At 36.2% G+C, this 21,234-nt stretch overlaps 2 protein-coding genes across 3 annotated transcripts in view; one reads left to right on the top strand and one right to left on the bottom strand.

Moving 5' to 3' along the window:
* Window positions 1-236: 236 nt before the first annotated feature.
* On the bottom strand, window positions 237-17,083 carry hsph1 (heat shock 105/110 protein 1; the record flags this gene model as incomplete). The annotated part of the gene is given in 27 exon segments (XM_084125623.1): window positions 237-715; window positions 2,735-2,767; window positions 2,770-2,856; window positions 3,227-3,334; window positions 3,660-3,782; window positions 4,780-4,782; window positions 4,786-4,917; window positions 5,131-5,235; window positions 9,054-9,110; window positions 9,114-9,247; window positions 9,333-9,376; window positions 9,378-9,464; window positions 9,575-9,681; window positions 10,443-10,671; window positions 11,607-11,623; window positions 11,626-11,856; window positions 11,926-12,071; window positions 12,140-12,237; window positions 12,519-12,624; window positions 12,627-12,666; window positions 12,668-12,693; window positions 14,417-14,462; window positions 16,256-16,318; window positions 16,408-16,465; window positions 16,795-16,899; window positions 16,901-16,967; window positions 17,041-17,083. Coding segments are annotated over 27 exon segments (2,487 nt in total). The 3' UTR covers window positions 237-523.
* The window catches only part of b3glcta (beta 3-glucosyltransferase a), a 109,353-nt gene continuing 105,061 nt past the window's right edge, over window positions 16,943-21,234 (top strand). Inside the window, exons 1-2 of one of the 2 annotated variants that reach the window (XM_084125757.1) lie at window positions 16,943-17,290; window positions 17,724-17,964. In XM_084125757.1, the coding sequence (XP_083981883.1) occupies window positions 17,730-17,964 (235 nt within the window). In that variant the 5' untranslated portion in view covers window positions 16,943-17,290; window positions 17,724-17,729. The remainder of the gene's footprint in view (window positions 17,291-17,723; window positions 17,965-21,234) is intronic. The other variant, XM_084125758.1, reaches the window with a different exon arrangement.

Below are 21,234 nucleotides of genomic sequence, written 5' to 3' on the forward strand. Positions count from 1 at the left end.
AGAATACCGTTCCAATTCTGAAGAATGTTTAAACTCTTTTTGTCCATACAATGGATGTCAAAGGGGTCCAAAACAACATTTTCCATCATATATTTTGTTCCAAAGAGAAAATTCACTAAGGTTTGGAACGACATGAGGCTGAGTAAATGATGACTGAATTAAAAACATTTGGGTAAACCTATACCTATAAGAGATTTGCAGAAAAACATGGATTAGAAATTTTTAGAAGTGTTTATTTTATTGCGATTTCAGCAAAAGTTTCAGGTACAACACAAAGGAACAAACAACAATTCACTGTATCAACAAATTTCCCAAGGACAGGTGGTGCATTTCCACCTGCACAGATTGTCAGTATGCGCTATAAATAAATTGCGAACTTAACATGACATATCCTATTGACTGCACAGTGAAAATAAAGCGAAACGCTCAAGCGTATAGCAGCAGTCCTTGTACATCAATTTCTGAAATTGCAAGCTTTCACTTTAGTGCCATAGTTTCAGCATGAGCTTTCTTTTAGTCACTGCTAGGCAATGCCAGTTTCAGTTCCTTTTGCTGTTCTCTTAATATTGTTGTTAACTGCTATTATGGCAGGATCATGATCAGATGTGTGTTTATTCTGAGAATCCTGTATGTTTGTCATCCACACTTGAGTATCTTCAACATACACTCTGACCTTGTCCATGTCTATGGCATCAATATGACAGTAACTGTCACTCTGGGAGACAAAAGTGTGCAATATATAATAAATGCACAGGGTTTCTGCACATTTTTTAAAGTCAAATGTAAGGCTTTTTAATACCTTTTTAAGACCTGAAGAAATAAAAATGAATACTGTGCATTAGAGGTGTGCAAAAAAACATTTATCTCGATATTTTCAAAGATTTTATTGATAGCAATAATTAGATGTTATTTAGCTGAGTGTGTTTTTGTGCTGGTATCATGGCTGGTTTAGACAGCTGACTTACAAAGCCATTCATATTACTCGTATTCTATGCGGTGGTCAGTTCACAGCAGTGACAGAAATTGACTTTTTTATTGAGGGGCAATATTTTCCTCCTTAAATAAATTTCCAGGGGCATTTTACCTATATAAGGGCATCTAAACTTATTAGATGTATGCATCACTTTTTATGTCAAATTCTAACATTCAAATTCAATTCAATTAGAATAATAACACAGTATAGGGCTGTTACCAATTAAATTAAATCATTATGAGCAAAATCCATCTTTGCAGTGCAGAGGTAACGCATAAGCGGCATCAGAAGTGGCATTAATATATTTACAATACATTTTCAATTACATAAATTACATGCTTTGAGATTTTTTTTTTTTAATTATTCAATATTTTAAACCGCCAGTAGGTGGAGCAACAAGGCCTCAGCGTCCGTTTTCAGGCTTTCCCACTTAGGTCTCTACAGCACTGGAAAGCTTTTCTAATATCAGCGCGGGTCCTAAAGCTCTTGCCTGATCATAACCCCCCCTTTTTCCTTTGACCTTTTCTCTTTTGTAATGCCTCTCAGCCCATCTCTCTCTCTTTCTTCATTCTTTCTTTCCTCTTGCTCACTTTGTCTCCTCCCCCAGCATGAGTGTTTACGCCCCCTACTGCTGATTGGCTACAAGTGTGTTGTGCCGTTCAGTCCACTTTCAACAGTGTTTCCCAGAAATCGCTTACTGCACCTTTAAAAGTGCGGTTTTTGATAGGAATGTAATGATTTTAAAATTAAGATAATAAAATTCTATATATTTGTCTAAATTAATTAAAACCTTAATAACTAAAATCAGTAGTTTTAAATGCTACAAGTAAATTTAGGCATCACTATACAGTAAGAAAAATGGATATACATTTTGAGATTTTTAAAGATTACATTTAACAGTGTTTCAAAATATCTCTTTAAATATTTACTGTGCGCATTAGATGATGGCAAAAATAGAGGAAATAAGTATATACAGTTAATTAAATATGATTTAAAAACCCTCTAAAATTGGCCGGTAACCGATATGGCAACAGTATATTGTGTAGGCTATATACATTAATTGACATTTTTAAAAAGGTTTCTATAGGAAAATATTAGAATTTTTATTGAATATCAAATTGAAATTTTTCATATACCTGTTATTATTATTATCATCAGTATTATTTTTATTTTTTTGTAGAGATAATATTATTAAATAATTTAGAATGATTGTATACAGTTAATTGAAATATTATTATGATTATTTTAAATTGTATTACTTTCAAGTTTGCCATGAAAAAGCTTTTCATGCTGATATGGCATTAAATGATAAATAAATAAATATCATGCATCCCTAGTTATTGACAAATTATTGAATTTATTATAATATTGTGCTAACTATAAGACAACCATTGATGCCTTGCTATACTTACAAACTCTAGTGTTGCACTGGCTCGTAATTTTCTTGTCAGTTTAGAAACTTAAAAGTATTGCAGCATTTCTGATATTAATCTCCTTAGGATGAAGTGCGGTGTTGTTGAATCCCTCATTTGTAAGGTGCTTTGGATAAAAGCATCTGCTAAATGAATAAATGTAAAAGCAGACATTCTTTATAGTCAGTGATGTCACTGATGACTGAAATCTGACTGCACAACTGCATCCATTATAATGTAAAAATTTTTTTTAGCATAATGCATCCCGATGCTATAATGTTCCTTGCAGAGCATGATTGTTTCAAATAAGATGTAAGATATGACAAAGTAAATGAGAGCGAAAACTTACTCCATGCTTGTATTCCTCCACAATAGTCATATATAACTCTGTATTTTGTCTGACAGTTCCTCAAACATTTTGGGTCTCCTTATGGACTCCTGGTATCTGTTTTGCACAGGCAAACCCAGTTTCTGTTGAATAAATCAAAAGGCTTTAATACATCACTGTTTGCAAGCATGAATGCTTTTGTTTGGTTTGCAGTACACAGCATCCAATTAGTGCTCTTCCTAAAGTGCATCAGAAGGGTTTTGAAAGCTACACAAATGACTCGCCCTGCCTTTAAGCGAAGCACATGCCATTGCAAACGCTGCGAGCTGTCAAGACAGCGCAAGTCAATTTAACCACAAAACTTTGGTCGCATATCAAGCAGAGTGTAATGTTAAACCTATTGCAGTGTACAAGTCCGGCTATCTCTGAGAGAACACAAAATAAATTTGTCACGGCACACAAAGGCTAACCTATGATCAAATGTGTTTGTTCATCAAAAAGGACAAACGACTCATGTATTTCTGCCAGCTTGTTAATGTACGTCTGCTTATCTTGGTCTGCTCCCTCATCATACAGCCAGTTCTCTGTGCCCTTCAAAAGCTCACAGAATGTCTGATGGTCCTAGAGAAAAGCAAAAACCAGCGCTTGTTTAGCAGTATTTTATGCCGCATTTACATTTGTGGTCCATTCAACTGCATTTCACCAAAGAGCTCATATGAACTACAAACTAATTTGAATGAAAGTTTGTTTCATTTATGCATGAGCTGAAAATGGCCTTTAGAGATTCAGCAATCAGGAACAGGCTTCTGAAACATGAAAACATTAAACGGGCGCTATGAATAAATCACAATCTGTTGATAACAGTTCCTGTGAGCTAAATAGATTACATGTCACTCTACAGGTAATGGCGTATTATCTGGGAAAAGCTGCACGGAAGATACATTACTTGAGCGTTCAGAAACGTCTGAAAGGGGCCCTCCAGGTTGTGTCGGTAGTAATAGACATTCTCCTCAACTGCGTTTTTAGCATTGTTACGCTCTTTCTCCCAGTCTTGCTGTATCATTTCGCTCTGTCAGAAAAAAAGAAGAGGAATTTAAGAGAGCGCCAGATGGTGAGAATGACTGATGGATTTTTTAATAGTTTTGATACTCAAAAATCCACCATAATGTCTTTATTTGTGTTTACGGCTTCATACATTGTCAAGATACCAAAATTACACTTCTTAGGCTAACAAAATATCTATCACAGCTTTTGAATCATCTTTTGAGCTTTACTGAAACAATATCATACAAAAAAGAGAACTATATTTGTTTTGCTTTCATCACTTAAAAACTATTACATGTACAGTGGGGGCTAAAAACTATTTAATATGGCTTATATAACTATGCATTTTATTATTAGCATTACAATTAGACTGACATTTTTTATTAAAATGAATTTCAAAATGGCTATATATAAATGAACACTTATTACATTAATTAAAAGTGACAGTAAATACATTTATAATGTTACAAAATATTTTGTTTTCAAATAAACACTTTTTCAAACTTTGTTCAAAGAATCCTGAAAAAACGTATCAGTTTCTACAAAAATATTAAGCAGAACAGCTGTTTTCAACATCGATTATATTTGATCAAATAAATGCAGTCTTGGTGAGAAATAAGAGATTTCTTTCAAAAACTTTTTTTTTTTTTTCACTAACCCCAAAATTGTCTATTTTTTAAAATCCATTTGTGACCTAGGAATAGCGCTGAATCTTAAATATTTCTTGCTCATTTTTTTTCCTAAAATGACTTGTTTTAAATGTTTCAACATCCTAAAACTTTATCCGGAAGGATAAAAGGAGTAATGACAATGGAAGACAAGAAAAGGCCAGGGGTGGGACTTTGCGCAATGTTTTTATGCGACAGTCGTCCATGAGGGGCTATTGCTTACTTTCGTTTGGTTTATTTTGTTATTAAAGTTACGCTTGCCGGTTCCCGCCTCCTTCCCTTATCAACGAACTTAGTTACTTTTAGTCACTGATGTATACATGTGGCATTAAACAAACATTTAGTCAACAGTACCTCCTACTCTATGTTAGTTCTGAGGCGATCCTTTGGCAACAGTTGGGTAAACGTCTCCTCAATAGGCAGAACAGCATGCTTGACCTTCATCTTGGCTTTTTTAGCATCAGGGGGGTGATTGTTTACTTCTCCATTCAACTGTAAATAACAGACAATGTCTATTTGCATAATGGTGTGGCAGTCAGTCAAACTGACAGAAAATGTCCATATTAAGATATGTAACAAGACATGCTGTGAATAACAATTTCTTACATAAACTAGATACACATCAACATGTCCATTTCATATGCACATACAGTCTAAAGCTAAATGTACTGGCCAAGCAGTAAGTGAGAGATGTAGCTCACTCATGCTCAGTGCATCTCTTTGATTCTGCTTTTCCATGGGGGGAAACTGTGCTATTGGCATGTTTTCTTTGTCTACCAAGAGCTGAATATTTGGCTCCAGTATCTTGTCCTATAGAAATCACAGTACCAGGGTTACATTTGATAGTTACATTTCTACACAACAATGTTACTGCATCACACAACAAGGAGCCAATCTCTCACTGTCACCCTCATAGAAACCCAATCAGTCAATGTTATTGATCATATAAATCATAACTATGAGAACCACATATGTTAGCTAAGCTACTGTAAATTAAAAAATATATATAAATATATTCCCACCACTGTGTGTGTATGTATTTCATCACTAAAAGCTTGAGCTGTTCAGTCATGATGTCAATTTGTAGACCATCCTGGAAGGGGATTTTAGAATGGTGTTTTTTATATATATTTTTAAGTAAATTAGTACGTGGTTACATTCCTTGAAGAGACTTTCCTGGTTTGCTACATATATTAAGAGTCTTGCCTTTAACTCAACCAGGGGGCCTCAACAAACTTCCAAAGGGGCCTCAAGGTGGCTTAAAATGATTTAAATCAATCAATTGTATCCCTTAAAACTCATCACCAAAATTACATATTTAAATCTTTTTTGTGAAAAAATATTTGTGAAAAAGAAATATTCCTGCCTTAAAATAGCTTGAATGTAACTCTACACCCTTGCTTCCTTAAGTACACAGATCCATGAATATGCAAATGAGCCCCGCTTCCACTCACTCATACAGGGTCGTCTATATAAGTCAATGTATCAGAATGGTTAAATGCGTTTTATGTATCGCTCTCTACGTCGGACACATAACGGTAATTAATATGATTAGTCTTTTGCTTGACTACATTATCAATCAGCTAATAATGTTGCTAATTTTACACAAACCATGTTCCTGTTCGCCATCTCAGTCTGCCTTCTAAAAATCAGCATCCTTAGAAATGCTTTGAACAACTCAGAACGTCAGTGGAGAAAGGCATATAGTTCATCATAACACCTAATACATAATTCATCTGCTACATTGCTAAATGCACACGATTTTTCATATCAGCAGAAAAATATACCGGGATATTGCTTCCTGGCTTCTCTTGAGTCCCCCCTGCTTCACAGTTAAAGGGTTTGTTCACCCAAAAATGAAAATTATGTCAATAATGACTCACCCTTATGTCGTTCCAAGCCCGTAAGACCTCCGTTCATCTTCGGAACACAGTTTAAGATATTTTAGATTTAGTCCGAGAGCTTTCTGTTCCTCCATTGAAAGTCAATGGACGGCATACTGTCCATGTCCAGAAAGGCAATACAGACATCATCACAGTATGCCGTCCATTGACTTTCAATGGAGGAACAGAAAGCTCTCGGACTAAATCTAAAATATCTTAAACTGTGTTCCGAAGATGAACGGAGGTCTTACGGGCTTGGAACGACATGAGGGTGAGTCATTAATGACATAATTTTCATTTTTGGGTGAACTAACCCTTTAAAGATATGCTAAAGCCACATGATTGGTTACAAGGTAGTTTGTGACGTAAGAAACACCGTCGATTTCAAACTGCGTTTTTGAGACTGTCTTTTTGCAGTTTTAAGGAGAAATTACTCAGCAATGGTGTTGACTTATGAATTTGCACATGGTTTGTCTTAAAGGTGCACTGTGTAGTTTAAGTATTTTATTAGCTAAAATCAAATAAAGTCTTTATTCATATGTACTCATTGGTGTAAAATTACTTCTGCCTATGATCTGACTTATCCTCGTAAGCAAAGAATTTCTTATCTTTATTTACATGGGGTGGGTAAGTCCATGGAGGATTCCATGTCGTTCCGCCATCTTGAAAAACTATAATAGCAGAGAGGGACAGAAAGCACTAGGCTACCTCAACGCGTTTTCATTCAGAGCCAGCGTCACGTGACTGAAACCAGCTGAAAAGGACAAGGAGATCAGTGAGAGGCGTAAAAGGAAACGTGACCGGCGATTTCAAAAAATGAGGGTTAATGTCGGGATAGCTTTTTCCAGGTGGAAAGAGCTAATGAAGGAGAAAGGCTTCGAAAGGCACGCTGAAGTTGCCTGCTTTCTTCTCGACAGGTAAGTCAATGTTACGGTCTAAATTACAAGCTTTTTTTCATTGATTGGTTGTGTACTTTATTATATAGGCAGCATAACAGTAGAACATGTATAGTTAAAAGCTAAACAGGCTCTTTGATGAATAACAGCATAGGCTGTGTTTGATGTAATAAGGGTTGCATTTCATGCATGTAATTCATATTGTAACATTCGTTTGTTTGTTGTGTGTCAAGTTGCAGTTTGTTTGAAATAACGAACCTCTTCACCCGAAAGAAAACTCGATGAAGTGCTATTGGAAGACATGCTGTGATAGCTTCTTGGTACATAACGGCTACCGTAGTTGCAACACGCATTTGAAAAAGCGAGGCGCTATAGAGCACTATTCGTTTGAATGCAAAATACAATTTCACCGCTAGATGGGAGAAATTCCTACACAGTGTAACTTTAAAGCATATTAAAAACACCACATAGACATATAAACAAAATTTAAAAACTTGATTTTCACCACAGGGGGTCTTTAAAATGGCAAAACAAGCATGACAAGCTAAAACAACTAAAAATCTATATATTTATTATTATTTGGTTACTTTTATAAAAAAAAAACATACATCTTTCTAGTTATGCCAAGCTCTAAAATATTTAATCAGGTAGAAAGTTGTGAGTGAGGAGGTGCCTTCAAATATTGTTATGGACACAACAGCTCAAAATTCACTATAGTACTTTTATAGCAGTCTTTATATTTTAAAAATGAGGTATGATTGTGTATAAAACTAAGCTCTAGTGACTTTGTCTTGACATGTACAACCATTTTTACAAAAAAGAAAAACCATCAATAGAATACATTTTATAACATCCTCTTGTTTATAATTGAATAACATCTGAGAAAGAAAAGTATCTGTAACAAAAACATGGTTTGCAACAATACATTGAATTTGGAGCTGTTAAGTGCTTTTTATAGTGTGTCACGACACAGAAGGGAACAGACGGTGGATGTAAAAAGCAGTTTATTGACAGAGCGGGAGCAAAACAACACAACAGGTGAAGGATGGTATTACTAGATGACACGTAGCACTTAGCTGACTGTAATGCAAATGAAGATTAAGGAAGTGAGGTTGATGATGTAGATCAGGGAACAAAGACACAGGGAGGTAATGAGGATCCAAAGTCTGCAGACTGATAAAGACAAAGACAAAGACCTAGAATGCTGGTAATCTCTGGTGAGAGCAGGAAGAGTCTGTGTAACGTGACAAGACCAGACAGTGAACTGAAGGGAGTGTAGGCTTGATATAGTGAGGCTGATGAGGGTGAACAGGTGCAGGTGATTAGAATTCCGGTGATGATGAACGAGTGGGCAGATCTGGTGCTGATGGCTGAGTGGATGGTGTGAATCCGTGACAGTGCTTATTTAGCAGTAATAATTAATATTAAAAAATATATATTTTTCAAATTCGGTATGAATGTGTGTAAAACTAAGCACTGTTGACTGTTTTTCTTGACATTAGCTTGTACATCAATTTTACATAAAAAAAAAAATCGAATGAATATATTATACAACATCCCCTTGTTAAAGGGAACGTTTACTCTAATATGAAAATTAAGTAGTCATTTATTCACCCTGGTGTTGCTCTAATGTCATATATTTCAAGTGTCCTGAGGTATACGATAGGGTTTGGTGAAAAACAACACCAGGCTGAATAAATGTAGGGTAAACTATCACTTCAATTATTGGATAACATCTGAGAAAGTAAAAAATATCTATAACAAAAAGATGACAAGAATTAAATGGCAAATAAATTTAGCTTTTGCTGTTACCCATGGTTATGGAACACAAGCCCAATGTGGTACCCACCTCTATTTCAATATCATCAGAGCCACCATGACCGCAAATCTCATCTATTTCTGTGGTTTAAGATTTGTCTGAGCTGATCCTCAGGACCACAGTAGCTGAGCTCACACTGACTATACCACTGGTGTTTACTTGAACTTTTACTTTTGCCTTTTCTCCATTCTCCTGAGGTTGAATGTTCTGCACTTTATATTCACCTGTGGAAGCATTGCACACATGCATAGCATTAATTCACTTTCAAAATATGATTTCAGTTTCATCTGTATGCTGCAATATAAACACTATTATGGCCTGAAGGGCAAACCTTTTGATTCTCACCAATCTGGAGCTTGCAGAATCAAAGGCTTGTTTCTGTAAAACTTAATCATTTTGGTTGATGGACAAGGATGATTCCTGCCAAATATCTCATGACAGCTGGAAGGTAAGGACAAACAACGCAAGGTTAGTATGTGAGATGCACAGTACAGCTTATGAAAACAATATGCTTGGTTCTGATAAGTGAGGTAGTTAACTGAGAGGCTTACGATTTGCCTTCATCTGCTTCACTTGTCCAGGAAAGAGAAACAGGGAATGGGATTACATCTGTGATGGAGAACTCGCACACTCTGAATGCAGGAGAGAACATGGCGCACTCTGGAAAAATCGTTATACAACAGATTAACTTTTCATTCCATCAGTATCATTATTTTTGTATAGATTCACACTCATTTCAAATTCTGTATGAAATATACTGTGCAACATGCCTCAAAACACACTACCGTTCAAAAGTTTAGGGTCAGTAAGATCTGTTATTAAAGAAATTACAATTTTACAAAATCTTCTTATTTGAAATAAATGCTGTCGTTTTGAACTTTCTTTTCACCAAACAATCCTTAAAAAATAAATCATGGTTTACAAAAAGCCACACATCAAATATTCAAATATTTCTTGAAATCAGCCTATTAGAATGATTTCTGAAGGATCATGTCACTGAATGATGCTGCAAATTCAGCTTTGCCATCACAGGAATAAATTAAAATAGTAATTTACAGTATTAAAACAAAACTATTTTTTATAGTAAATTGTGATCAAATAAATTCATATTTAGTGAGAATAAGAGACAAAAAAAAATCTTACTGACGCAAACATTATAAATGGTAATGTACAACACTCTGGCTGTTTTTCTAAACTGATTCCATTTTAGGATTCCTATTCATCTACTTTTTAAGAATTTCTGGTTCTTAAAACTGAAGTGTGTAATCTCTGCGCTACTAGCATCAAATTATAAAAACCTTGTAGTTGTCTCTGCATATTCAACTAGGCAAGGAGATAGCATTTTAACATAATATTATGTGCTTCAGCTTTAGATGAACCACATTATGCTATCTGTTACGTATTATAAAACCCACTTACGTGTAATGCACAGCCTCTGGCCACTGCTTCATCTGCATTTAATGTAGTGCTCACATCCCTCTTGAAGAACTTACTGATCTGTGCCTTTACAGCAGGGATCTGTGTGGCTCCTCCTACAATCTCCACAGAACTGATGTCCTGAAGCCGCACTTGAGCCTGTTCTAGAGCCGCCATCAAAGGAACCACCATTCTCTCGATCAAGTCAGCACACAACTCCTCAAATTTGGCCCTGTGTGGAAGAGGAAGGCATTTACTTCTCTTGGCTTCTCCATTTAAGCCCAATTGCAGTTCTGCAATAACATTATTGGTGCTTTGTAGACATGCATTTAGTAGCAAATAAGGACAATTAAATAATACTCGTGTAAACAGATTAAGATGTGAATTTAAGCATGTTACAAAACACAAGCGGGGGACTCTTAAATTACAGAATTAGGGGGTTGGGAAAACCATAGTCACTTAAAACTTGCATAAAATTGCCTATTAGAATACAATCCTGTGTCACTTAAGCAGATAAGACTGCTCCCAATATAACATGAATCTTATGCAATAAGTATTTGATTATTTATTAAATAATATAATCATTATGAATGTACTTTCAAAGTAAAGGTACCAATATGCAGATAAATATTTTATGATTTGTATATTATGCCTGATAACTGATGAACAGCCGATATTAAGATTCTATACTATTTTGTTTAAATAAGTAAAAATAAAATGAATCATTCAGAATGCTAAAAGTAAATTTAAGCATCACAACATCACAATGTACAGTACAAAAAAAATTATATTTATATTGAAATCTGATAAGGATTACATTTACATTTACAAAATTCTACACTATATTAAATAAATTACAAATAAAACACTAAAAACTCAACAACAACAAAAATCAATATGCTCCAAGTGAATTTAAGCATCACAACTTTATAATAAATGTACAGTATGAAAAAATGAATGTTCATTCTGAACTTTGATAAAGACTACATATAAAGTGTTAATAAATTATTAGTGTAGGAGGAGTGAGGAAATACAATTAAACATCAATTATCTACCAATAACAATAAAAAATAAAACTCTAATTTTGGACAATAAACTAAATGGAACAGATATACTGTGCACTCCAAAACAGTTCTGCGCTCTAAGTAATACTAAACAGTAATGTACCTGTTCATTTTCCCACATAGGCTACGTCTTTATCATCCATAAAGCACTTGATGTTGAGGGAAATGTCCGTAGAGTTGCTGCTCATCGGTTTCTTGAGTTTCTGGCACTTTTGTGTCAGTCGCAACAAAGCTTGAGCCTTGGACTTTACATCCATCTTGTACCTGGACTTAAATCCAGCACAGAAATATTCCACCAGCCTCTGATCAAAGTCTTTCCCTCCCAAATAAGGATCAAAGGCGGTAGACGGCACCTGCAAAGAACAGAGCATGCACTGATGAGCGTGAAAATGCAAAGTTGGTAATCTACACAGGCGTCTTACTTTGACTGAGACTCGCCTTAAGTTTGCCTTTGTTGAATGCACAGAGACCTGGAGGAATGAGTGGCCCATGTCCACAAACGCCACAATCTTTGGATTCTCATCGCAGCCTGGAAGATCTTCCTTATATATGCCGTAGTTTAAAGCCACTGGAATGATGCTGTGGACATGACGAGGCAAAGGCAGTTGTAGTGAGTTTCATTAATTCAAAGGATACCTGCAGTGTTGTCATTCATTAGCTTTAGGCAGTTCAAGCCAGCAATCTTGGCAGCATCCAGAACCGACCTCCTTTCTGAATCAGTGAAGAATGAGGGATCATGCAAAATCATTTGTATGGACAAAGAAATAACACAAACAAACAAACCATTGGATTGGTGGCTTGCACATTAGTGATTTACATACAAATTAAAAAAGGCCTGTATGAAAAAAAATGTATGAAAGCGAAGCAAGGGCTTTTCTTTAATTTATCATGATGACAAGCCTATAAATTACTATAATATATTATCATGTGGGAGAATTTCTAATGAACTAAAACCTCTATTTCTGGTACATGCCTCTGGTATCTATTAAATATAAAAAAATATATATATTTTCACAAGGCTCCAGTGCAAAAATGTATAGAGATGACACACTCCACCACTTTCTTCTGCAGATTTGCCTCTGCAATGTTTTTCATTTTGGTCAGCAACATAGCTGTGACTTTACCTTGACTCTAACCTTCCCATCATTTAGTGGTACCAGACCAGTTCATATATGGTAAACTAGCCTTCTCTGCACAACATACGGTGGCCGAGAAAGCTCAACGCGCTGCAACTGAAGAAAACACATGCAAATAGAAAAAAACACCTGCAAATTAAGAAAACATCTTCATCAGTTTCACAACACACGTGTGCTCCAAATACTCACAACACAACCCAAATACAGAAACGTGCTGCAAAAGTTCACATCACAACCAATTACAGAAAAGTGCTGCAAATAGCACAGACCACAGAAATGTTTCCAGGGGACCCCAATAAGTGACGAACCCGGCTGGGACGTACTTACAGCTCAAAAGTCTACTTTATTTTTTTATTTTTTTTACAAAACATACAGAGATGACATGTTTATGACATACAAAATTGTACACAATATACAAAATGTATTAACAATATGTTCAATGTCATCAGAATACAAATGAGAAAAGAACAAAAGCTGAAAACTAAAATAAATAAATAAAAAGACAGAGAAAAAGAACATGAGTGAAAGATATTAATCTATACATTGTACACATTTTGTCACGTTATGTTTAAATTTTCATAAAGAGTTATATAAGAAATTATAGGTAATGCAGGGTCCAAAGTTTTAAAGTTTGAGACACTCACACACAGCTATATAACGCATATTTTAAAAGCTTTTTTGTAATATATATATATATATATATATATGATATTTATATATATATATATATATATATATATATATATATATATATATATATATATATATATATATCATATATATATATATATTTGCAACCGTTATGTTAACAGCATTAATAAGATATTTCTGTCCTAAGAACAGCTATTCAGCTGATGGACACCGTGCTGCGTTGTCATGGGAACCATAGATGAGAACATCCCAGGTGAAAATAATGAGGAAATTACGTTGTCTTTCATTGCTCCCTCAAGTGTGGTCCAAACGGCTACATAATGGCACACAAGTGCCGTGCTCCCTCCAAAGTCCGGCTCTGCCGTCTACCCTTCGAAGGGAATAGGACATAGAGATGCTCACGAGCAATAAGGGCCCTGTCCCAAATGGCACACTTGTGGTGGACTTCCTCAGAGTCCACACTTTGGTGATGTCATGTAGTGCAGACCTATAGGGCCCTTGACGCGAGTCCACGAAGGCGCATTGAGAGGTATTTTTGGGACAGACTCGATCGTCCCGCCGGAAATAACGGTCTGGTTGTTGTTGGACAGGAGAAATCACATTTTTGCGCTCCGACGTCTTATCTCCATGTCAACTACACAGCCTAATTTTACAGTTCTATATTTTGATATTGTGCATGCCACATTAGACAATAGATACATCATGCTTATTTAAATGATGTATACAGTTGTACACAATAATACATAATGTTCCATTTGAACTAAGATTACAATTTGAACACATAATGAAAATGTGCATTAGTTTCAGATGAATTTACAGGTTTCAATATTCATACTATGTTTCTCAGTAAAGCCCTGACATTCGGTTCTATTTATTTAATGAAACATAATGTGATCGTATTATTCAACGCACTATTATTATGTTTGAGACATCAACCACTGGCAGAGATGGGCATAAATACATGGAAATGTATTTAAAATACAAATACAAAATACTGTGTGGAAAAATGTATTTAAATACAAATACAGTATTTTGTATTTTGAAAATACACAAAATACATGTGAAATTGGCCATCCAGTGCAGGTATAGGTCACAGTGAATGAAGAAACTACATAGGCCTACTGACTTTTCATTCCTAACCTCATCTCTGCCCTCTCTGTCATTCTTTCTTTCTGGCAATTACAAATAAACTTATGCAAAATAGCAGCCATTTATATACTTATTTCTGGTTACAATGTAGCCTAGTCTATTATTTGTGGTGAACACTATTAAAAAATTCATACTGTATGTAAAATTGTGGGAACCTTTTCTGCTATCTAGCAAAGAATATGGATGGGCGATTTTTACTTCACAGTAACAATATCATGGTTTCACAATTCTCAATATCAGTTTTGATTCCACAGCATAAACTGAATTTCAAACTCTTTTGAGGTTTTGTTGTTGTTGTTGTTGTTGCAGGTAGTCCAATGCTTTTTAAGTAATTGTATGTTTATTTTATGTAAAGTTTATTTGTTTCTATAAGTTTATTAAAATTAGAAAGTGTATCTAAAATTTAAAATTAGAATTCATTTAGATTCATTTGACATTATTTACCCATTTTTTTATTATTAATTTTTATGTACAATAAAACTAAAAGCTGAAGATTTTTGTGGAGTATCATTCATCAGTGTTTGTTTTTCCACTCCAACGTTCCAATAATTCCTGCCCACTAAAAGCTGCACGGATAAATTTGCTTACCTCACAAATAGGCCTATCTATGTAAACGATTTAGAAAAAGTTCCATCAATTCACACTTTATATCATCGCTATGATATGTAGTGTCATATCACCCAGCCCTAACATACAGTAACATACAGCTTTAAACACATTTGACAAGCTAGTTGATAAAAATCAACAACCGGTCAAGACTGATTGGCTAACGCTATTTTCCCATGTGTCTGCTCTTTTATTCTTTCATGTTAACTGAAGTGAATAATGCACTATTTTAACTTTAATCAACAAGTAGAATTGATCATGACATTCTCACCTTATTCCAAAAAAAATCGCTGATCCAATGCTGAGCCAGTGAATGTCTGAACTAGCTGATGCACAAAATCAATACCCTGATAAAGAGGTTGACTGGCAAAAAGTATTTTATGTATTTTGAAAATACAAAAATACTCATCTTAAATGTATTTAAATACAAATTACATTAGATTTTTTCCAAAGGCTTTAAAATACAAAATACAAAATAGTATTTTGTATTTCAAATACGAATACATGTATCTGAAATACTGCCCATCCCTGACCACTGGTCGATGACCATAATGTTAGTATAAACTGTAGGTAACAACTGTTATGTACATCTAGGTCATAAAAACCGTAATATTTTCTTCTCAGCCATGTCAACAATTATCCGTGAGCGAAATCTCCTCCGATCCCTTGTCTGATTGGCCTTTCGCAAGGATTCCTGGGTAGTTAAAGTGTGTGGAGCCTGCATCTATGCGGGCTTCGCGGAAGACCGCTTCAAGGGTACAAAGGGGGCGCAGCTGAGCACACTTCAGAGTGTTAAAATGCTGAATGGGACGGCCTACGACCTTACAGTCTATGCCTACGACTCGTAGACTCGGCGAGCACGCGCAATTTAAGTCCACGAGACTGAAAGTCCACATGAAGTGCGCCATTTGGGACAGGGCCAAACACGTCCCAGCCGGGTTCGTCACTTATTAGGGTCCCCTGGAAACATTTCCGTTGTGGTCTGTGTTATTTGCAGCGCGTTTCTGTATTTGGTTGTGTTGTGAAGTTTTGCGGCGCATTTCTGTATTTGGTTGTGTTGTGAACTTTTGCAGCGCATTTCTGTATTTGGGTTGTGTTGTGAAACTGAAGATGTTTTCTTAATTCGCAGGTGTTCTTCTATTTGCATGCGTTTTCTTCAGTTGCAGCGCGTTGAGCTCTCTCGGCCACCGTAACAACATGATCCTTAAACAATCTGCCATGAGGTCTCATGAGACTCATGAGAGACCATGCTTGCAGCAGGATTGGTTATCATCTAGAACAAGTGAAAAAAAGACTAATGGTGTTACATCACGCTAGATCATTTTCAATTCATAATCATCAGATGAGAACAGGGATGCCTACCTGGTTTCTTGCAGCATTACCAATGGTCCTGTTCTTTGAACTAAATGATACAACAGCTCTAAAAGAAAAACGTTAAGGCATATTCAATTCTGAGGGGCCCAAATTGACAGATAATACAGGTTTCAGATGTTTGACATTGACAGGTATATGATATGAGGAATGATGAGTTCTGATATTTTGTTATTTATTTTTATTAAGACAACAATAACAGCTTATAAATTAGACTTTAGATCCTAAAGTGTGACTTATGCTTGACTATAGTCTTTCAGCCTGGGTGGATACCAAATGTAGAGTAGTCGACATTCATCTGATACACTGATGATTCATGCAACGCAAGCTCTGTGTATTTTTATGCATTCAGCAAGCACAGAATCAGCATCCACTTACGGCCTGCATCTGTCTGAAAATTCATTGGATTCGGTCTCGATGCCCCCGCTTTTGACCACAGCTATGCAGCAGTTTTGAAATCCCACATCAAAGTCCACGACAGCCATCCTGGACCTTCCTCGGTACGCGAGCGGTGTTAAGATCAGATAAACAAACGAACAAACCCGCCTGTGCTTGTCAGTCCAGTCAATGTTGGTAATCCAAAACCGTATCTCTTTTCGGCGAACTTTCCAGAAACTTCCAAACACAACAGCAGCAGCAGCAGCAGCAGCGGCGCAGCTCGGTCCATTCCGCGCAGATTGCGTTGACATTTCCAGAGCTTTCCGGGCAGAACTCAAAGCGGAGCGTCCGAAGGGTTGCTGTGGTAACTGGTAACCGTGCGAGAGTATTCTGCGCTACAGCTAAATAGCACACATCTATTGATTTCTTGTCGTTATTTTAATGTTACAGAGCGGTACGGCTGGATGTTATCTACATAACAACATTTGTTCAATCGGTCAGTGCACATATTAAGCGTGAAAAAGACTGCATACATGTTAGTGGAGGTGATAGTCATGACTCTTGACTATTAAATATGTTTTAATATATAGCCAGATTAGGTTTTTAGTCATGTTTTTAGTCATGTCATTTATTGGGTTTGTGATCAAAATATGCAGGTTAACATTTTAGGTGATTTCATAACTGAAGCCAAATTATGACGTGATTGTTCACATGTTCTGTCATCATTTGCCATCTTTCAATGAACGTGAATGAAACTGTCGTTCTGCCGTTCTGTCTTTCACGGGACAAATTAAGGTTTTGATCAACGAAGATGATGGCTGTTACATTTGTTATCAGTTTCATTTGGCGATTCTGTCCAACTATCCCTTTAATAAACATTTGAATCGCACTTGTTATGTTAGTGACAAGCACTGCCCCTTTTGTTGTAGTTAGCGATGTGGACACTAGAGGCCGCAGCCGAGGCGCGCGTTCAACAGGAAATGTCCTCGCAAAACAAAAGCTGTGTAATGATCGGCGGGCACTGTAGTGAGTGTTGGATAGAAGATCAGTGCAAACATTCTGCTACAGCGAGCTGGCTGCCTGCGCTATCCGCGCTTCGTATTACTATGCTTCCCATAAACTCTCAATACGGATACAGTGTTGCCCAATATTTCTTGCTTTTGTCGCTTGGTAAGTATTTCTCTACTCATATAGCCTACCAAAATGAAGTTTTTCAGCTCGAGAATCTTACATTTATTTCTTTTGCTGTTTGTTTGAGAAAGGCAGCAGTCTAAAAGGATGTTTACTTCTTTTACTTATGGAAAAGCATATGCTGAGTATAACCGTTATTAGTAACAAGGGTATAGCTATTTTAAATAAGCTGCCACAAATGACACTTCCTTCTTTTTTAGTAACAGCTTTGCTGCTCTGTCAAGTTATGGGGAATGCTTGAGACCTATCTTTACAACTCCATTTGACAGTTGAATGAATTAAACTCCCAAATATTTGAAGGATACGTGCCTTTTCAAACTTATTTGTCTAATAGATTGAATGAATGGCTGAGCTGCCTAGGCAACATTTTGGGCATCATATGTGTGATTGGCCGTTTCAAAACCTAGAGAGCTGCGTGTAGACAGCATATTTGTGCATTTGTAGGTATCATTGATTGTCTCTCGAAAACCTAATGAGCTGCCAATCTTGACAATATTTTTTTGAGCATCATAGGTGTGATAATCTGTCTCAAAACCTAGTGTGCTGCTTGTCTTGACATAATTTTTGGGCAACATGAGTGTAATTTACTTTGAGTAAGCTGCCTTAACCAGAGTATCTGGTTGTCATTGTTAAAAATGAATTGAAGAGAAGGACAACAGTTTGGAGTAGATGCGTGCAAATGTGAAGTATTGTTTAACTGAAATCTTTTTTTTCTCCCCCTTCCTAGTTGAGGTCTATGTGCCAGGCAAATGAGTAATGTTACATGTTTACAGAGCACCAATGCAGATAGAGGCATTTTAATGTATTGATCAATGCCTATAAAGACAGTTTAATATGGACATTTGTGGATATTGGGGTCATAAATCAGGCCTAACCACCTGATTGCATGAATTGTGTGTTTCCGATGCAGTTCATGTAAGATTGTGTATGCCCTACATGCCAGTCACGTAAATGCAGTTCAGATTGTTGGACTGAGCATGCCATCCATTTGTATTGTGTATATATAGAGCACGTGGGTCATAATGGGTCTGAACACATGAACCACCGGCAAATGTGCACTGTCTGATAAGAAGTGTTGTCATTGCCCCATATTTTGTCAGTTTTGCCACTGAGGTATAATTTGCTACTTCTCAAAGTGCCTCAATTTGTTTTGGCAATTTGTTGAGATATGTAGAGAAAATAAACTCCTATTGAGGGCTTCTTTTAAATTCAAGAAGTAGGCTATGCTGAAAGATCTCACATAACTGTTCATGGAATTATTGATGTGCATTGTGCACGTAAGATATACCTCGTTGTTCAAGAATGAGACTTGTGGTTGCTAATATCTTGAGGAACTGACCTAGTTTTAGTAGTACTCGCACCTGCAGAGTTCAGTTAGGACGACCCCGCTGGTCTGGGGCACATGTGAGAGAGTTTCCAGGTCAGTTGACAGAACCGGAATCTGCTATTTTGGGCTAGTGGTACGTTATCACTACATCTTACATTTTCCGATCTTGCCCATATGATTTTAGATCTGGTGGATTTAAACATATCATATCAGTTTAGCTAAGTGACATGCGGTATTGTCAAAATTGCAAGAATTATTATGATAGTCTCGAAAGTATAATTTGGAATGTTAATTTTAAAGAAAATTACAAACCCATCAGTATTTTTTTTTTTTTTTTTTCATTTGGGTGGTTGACGTGAACTCAAATCCAAAGTGGAAAAAAATTTTTTTCTAAAATGTATGTCAAATATCTTATAATTATATTGCTTAATATGTGAATGACTCAAAACTGAATGTGTCCCTTTCTAATTCCTTATTTATTTAGCATTTTATTAACTTTTTTGTGTGGTAGTCCCAAATATTGTCCACCGGTGTGACAACATTTTTTATGTTAATATTTAATTCAGAGATTGTGTGACAGATAAGACAAATATGCACAATCCTTATCAATTTGTCCTCATTACATTCCTACATCAAAAGTAACCAATAAAAATTCACAATCATGTTATTATCCCACTATAAGATGTACACATAGGGACTTTACCCAAACGTCTGGATTATATTCATTATAATTAGTATAAAACCTAATGAAGCTTCATTCCATCCTTATATGTGCATAGTGATGATATCATTATTATACTATTCAACACCTTTTACATAAATTTGTGCATTTAAATGCCTTTTCCACTTATAATTCAGTTTGCCCACCACAGGACATTTCGTCACACCATTGGACAACAAAAAGTACCGGTATGCCCCTGTTTTGTACAAAGTCACATTTATTATTTCTTGTTCAAATAATTAAAAAAATTCATTAAAATAAAGTTACAACTTCAAGTTTAAATGTGTTTTGTACCATAAAGTAAGAAGAAAGAAGAAGAAACTATGCGCGTGGAATCTGCCTAACAAACATCGATTTCATTGGCCTTTTTACGCAGTGGTATTACGCAACAAGGAAGTGTATATACAAACTGGATACCACTGTTTTCAGCGGAATCTGAGAAATACGGCAAACAAGACTGCACCTCTCTATCATTAACAGTTTTTAAGATAATTACACATATGTAAAAGTATGCAATTTTGGGCGGTACTGCCTAATCCGTCCCCATAACATTTCCCATTGAACAATCCCATTGAAATGTGCGATCTCAAGAGCTTAAAACCATAGACAGTATATAAACTGGACACAGTGACCCCATTGGATTCAACGGAGACAAGTGAAGTCAATTAGAAGCTCTCACTTCCTGGGGGTCGAGCGTACTGCGCAGACTCAAACTGAGCTTGACGACGTAGCTGTGACGTGAGCAACCCGTCTGTCTTCTAGTAGCTGTGCCAAGAGAAATCTGAATCATTCCCTTCCGAAACTTGCAGAGACGGAGAGTGTGAGTAGGAGGTGTCCATGAGCTAGGAGCAACTTTTGCTAAGTATTCTGATTAATTATTTTGTCACTTTGCCTCCACGTCCCCCCGATTGCCCGTGAGCTTCTCCTCCTGTCCATACGGTAATCTCTCTACTGTGCGACAGAGAGTCACGTGGTTATGACGCAATCGTTAGCCTATTTTTACAAAAACTGCATGGGGCCATGCAGTTGGGGCCATAACGTAAGATACAAGGGGCCATAACGTAAGATACAAGGGGCCATAATGTAAGATACAAGGTAATGGAGCCTTTTATACATTTTCGTGTTTCTTTAGAAATAAATAATGGACAAATGGAGTCTTTAAACGCCTCAGATGTAAAGTTATTCGCTGTCAAAGTGACGC

Source organism: Abramis brama, assembly GCF_963993115.1.
Source record: "Abramis brama genome assembly, chromosome: 10".
Lineage (NCBI taxonomy): Eukaryota > Metazoa > Chordata > Actinopteri > Cypriniformes > Leuciscidae > Abramis > Abramis brama.